The following is a 4,328-nucleotide window of genomic DNA, read 5'->3' as shown; positions in this document are numbered from 1 at the left end:
TTAAAACCTTATTCTCCAATTATAATAAAGCGTAACTTCATCTCACCATTGACATAGGCAGTCTTACTGAACCATGTAAATCTTTGTATTCATTATGTGATTATTGTTTGCATTTTCTTCATTTGTTTTTTGCATCATTTTATTGTTCCGCTTCTAAAATCCCTTGAAGGAAAAGTAAAATGGAGTTTAGTTGTTTTTTGATAAAGGTAGAAATTAAATAAGTTGTAATAAATGTAACAACATAATTGGTTATTGTAAAAAGAGTAACAACATAATCATGAAAAGGGTGGTGGTTCTTTGTCCGGGGGCCTGACATATGCCAATATGTCCTTTTTACTTCTTTCCTCCCCAAAACAAGTATATGTCTTTTCACATGGGGAGGGGAGAGAGAGAGAGAGAGAGAGAGAGAGAGAGAGAGAGAGAGAGAGAGAGAGAGAGAGAGTTAAACACATGGCTAAGGGCGCTAGTGTAGGACACATTCTCGGATAGAGTTCTTTTCTCTGATGAAAAGTAGAATTAACTTATTTAAATGGTTAACTTATGAGAGTATTCTCTGGTAGGAGTCAGGCCTACACCTACGCTCTTTTTGTCTATCTCTCTTCTGTCAAAGTGAGAGATAAATGTCTTCTCACATGATGAGATAAAACTAAGAATGTGAATTTGACACGAAAATCTAACCGTATTGTTTACATTGAAATCTTGAAACCAGTTATTTAATGGTTTGATTTTAATTTTTAAGTTTAAACCATTAGTAAATCGTTAAATCAATTAATACATATGTAGTAAGTTTAAGTTATTCAATATTAAGTTTACATATATTTTAATAAAAAAATAAAATTTACATCAAACATCTTTTAATAAAAGCATATAATAATAAATAGTTCAATTCGATGTTACAATTTATATCCTCATCACTAAAAGTTTTCAAAATAAAAAAGTTGTTTGGATGGAAATATTAGAAAACATAAGAAAATCGTGTAAGACTGTTTAAACTGAAAATATTTATAAACAGTTTTGGTTTTAATATATGAAACCATTTATTAAATGATTCAATTTTGATTTTACCTAAAAATTCTTGTACTAAATTAAATCAAATCATTTACATCAAAACCAAACTGATTAACACCGTTAGTATCACAGCTCTGTGAAAAATCTTTTCACAAAGAACCTAAACGGAAATTGTACAAGTTATGCTGAAGCCTCTCTACGTCTTCAATTAATCGTTATCAAGAGATCAACAATTATGTCCCTCCTATGCCACTTCTTCCCCCCGCCCCCTTCTCAAAACCACAGAGAGAGAGAGAGAGAAGCGTCATGCTGCCTCTCGATCCCTCTCCTGGATAAAGCTATTTTCTAGGTAATTAATTTTAAAAACAAACTAGGGTCATGCTACTTGTTTTTTGTTTTGTGGAAACTTTTACTTGTTGATCCCTCTTCTGCATAAAGCTATTCTTTATACAATTTTTATGATCATTGTTATGGTTTCAAGCATTGGGATCATATCAGTTGTATTGGTTGTATTATATTGATATTGATTGAGACCGATTCTTAATCTTGATTGATTCAAATCGATTACCCATATCATTTTAAAAGTAAAACATAAAAACAATTATACTTTTAAAAACAAGCAAGGGTAAAATATACGTTACTCGCTGATCCGATCCAACCTGGAATGGTATCAGTTTCAGTATCTGCCAATACCGATCCGATACCATCCCCTAAATCCATGATATTTGGAATATTAGTATAAAAAAAAAAAATTCTGGAGATACTAGTGTATAGCGCAGACAAAGCTGGATTCAGAGATCCAACGGTTCTCATTGAAGTGACAAGATAATAGTCTACACCGAATCTTTTTCATCAATTTACCGGTTGGATGTGTGCGATACAGCAATCTGCATAAGACCCTAGAGCAACGGTCAATGGTTGCCTCAGTTCAAAAACCGGTTATTACGTTTTATTTAGCTAGAAGCTGAAATCGGATCAGCAGCCAAGCGAGGAAAGACGAAAGGGAAGTCCCACCCGCGTAGAGAAGTAGAAGCAGCAGCCTGGGATGAGACGATGAGACGGCTATCGAGGACGTTTCGTTCCCTTAAGCGACACCTCCCACAAGAACCCAAATCAACAAATCCATCTTCTCCATCTCCGTCTTCTTCATCAAGGAAACCGCAGGCGAACCCAAATCCAAGATCAAAATCATCGCCATGGCTCGTCTATCTTATCCTCTCCACCAATGCACCCATCAAGACTTACGTTGGTGTCACCAACAATTTCTCTCGCCGGTAAAGCTAATCTCTCTGTTTTTTTTTTTTTTTTTGGATAGGGGGTAGAAATTGAAAAACTGAATTTTGGCAGATTTAAGGGGCTAAATCATTTGCAATTTCATTAAATAGCCAATGGGTATAGGCTCAATCAGGTTGCTGTGATTCCCCAGATTTCCAATTTCCTTCTTTGTTCTTCATCTTCGTTTGAGTCCTTTCTGTTGTTCCTTCGTTATAAGCCCCAAATTTTTGGGCGGATCGAAGCTTATATTGAGAAAACTACTTGGGTATTTAAAGATAAACTCTCATTATTAGAATGGGGGAAAACTCAAGTTATTAAAAACCGAATTCTTGGCAGATTTAGCGGCCAAACCATGCACCCACTTCATTGTCCGGTTAATTTGACCACCAAAATGTCCAATTTCCTGCATCATTATTGTTGGATTTCTTCTGTTGATCCTTTTTTGGGTGGTTGAAGCCTATAATAACAAGAATGTATATCTGAATATTAAGGGTTTAAACTTGGATTTCACTTGATCTATTAGTTTATATCGAGGCAGAATTTTTTTCTCCCTTTAATTTCCTTTTATTTAGGGTGGGCTTGTGTTCTTATAGTTGAAATACATAAATGCCAAATATTGAGATGCTGGCATGAACACTAGACTGATTCTGTTAGGTGGGTAAGATAAGCATGATAAAAAACAAAGAACAAGGTTAATGGAGATAATACAGTAAGTAAAGTCTATTAGGGGAATAAGGTAATTGTTAAGTTTGTCTCAAATTCTTGACCCGTTTTGAAGATTGACCCGCTCCGTCATATTTTGGTGGCGACCCGAATGTGAAGTTTTTTAAGGTCTGTGATGGAAGCAAAGGGCCCAGCATTGATCTCGTATGGGGGTGCGGGGGTATGGTTCGACCGGATCGACTGCAACCCGGGTCAACCCGTGACTTGGAGTATATATATAATGTACTATTGCCTTGTTGACAAAGTCATTGTATTCTGAGGGTTTATCGAGCTAGGGTTTCAGTGCGAGTTTTCTCGTCGTTGCTTGGGTGTAATCTCTCTTCTGCATAGTGAAACATCTTCTTCTTCACCCGAGGACGTAGCACACCACCCTGGTGTGTGAATCTCGTTAAATCTCTGTGTTGTGCGGATCTATTTTCTCTTTATTTTCGTATTTCTTGGTGTTTGGTCTTACAGTAACTTTGTTTGAAATTAGAGCCATGTGGATGCTGCTATGTGCATGAGAGGTGGCAAGACAGAAATTATTGTTTATTGAGGATTTGGTACTCTTGTTCTGGGATGGGTTCAGCTCAGAAACCTTGAAAAGGATGTTTTTTCTAATGGTGGCTGTTAGGATCCCACATCAGTGAGGAGTGGGATTCTGTTTCTTCATATACATGGAAGTCCATCCACCCAATAGACTAGTCCTTTGGGTTGGAATCTGACAGTGACAAAGTAATGTTTCCATGTCAACGACCTGGAAGTGCCTGTGACTTCTTAAGGGTTTACTAGTAGCTTGCACTGAAAGCCATTGCAGTATGTCATCTTACAGTTCCGCTGTGGAATGGCTGTTTGGGATGATGCCAATTTGGATTACATAGAGAAGCCAAGGGCATAAGCTCCAAGAAGTCTTCCTTTATGGAAATAGAATCAGGTCTCGTGCATGCACCTCTAACCTTCATCCTTGACTTCTGATAATATAAAAAGGTGAAAGTAGGTGAAAGTGGCACTGCATCAAGCTTCACCAATTCATCTTCATTGTTCTTTCGGTGACCAAACTGCCCAAACTTAGATTCTCATGTCGACTCCGTTTATCGCTTTCCTTTGCAGTTTCATGAAACCTTGACATGGTTTTGGTGGAATCATTTGTCCATACTCAATTCTGAGAACACTATTTAAGAAGTCCTTAAATAGTGAAATATTGATTATTGAACTTTGGCATGCAGGTGATGAAGACATTGTGAAACATGCTATTTTCTCCTAAATATGAATCTAAAGTGAAATGGTGTACCTAATTATCTGAATCTGAGTTTAAAAAAAAAAAAAAACCCTGGGGTCGACAA

At 36.7% G+C, this 4,328-nt stretch overlaps 1 protein-coding gene across 1 annotated transcript in view; it reads left to right on the top strand.

The window, feature by feature from the left end:
- Positions 1-1,915: 1,915 nt before the first annotated feature.
- Positions 1,916-4,328, top strand: part of LOC122070543 (structure-specific endonuclease subunit SLX1) — a 6,732-nt gene continuing 4,319 nt past the window's right edge. The window contains exon 1 of the mRNA XM_042634725.1: positions 1,916-2,282. Coding sequence (XP_042490659.1) covers positions 2,062-2,282 — 221 coding nt within the window. The 5' untranslated portion in view covers positions 1,916-2,061. The remainder of the gene's footprint in view (positions 2,283-4,328) is intronic.

This window comes from Macadamia integrifolia, unplaced genomic scaffold (assembly GCF_013358625.1).
Source record: "Macadamia integrifolia cultivar HAES 741 unplaced genomic scaffold, SCU_Mint_v3 scaffold944, whole genome shotgun sequence".
NCBI classification, from domain to species: Eukaryota; Viridiplantae; Streptophyta; class Magnoliopsida; order Proteales; family Proteaceae; genus Macadamia; species Macadamia integrifolia.
Note: the sequence above shows the minus strand (reverse complement) of the source record. Positions and strands in the feature narration are given on the sequence as shown.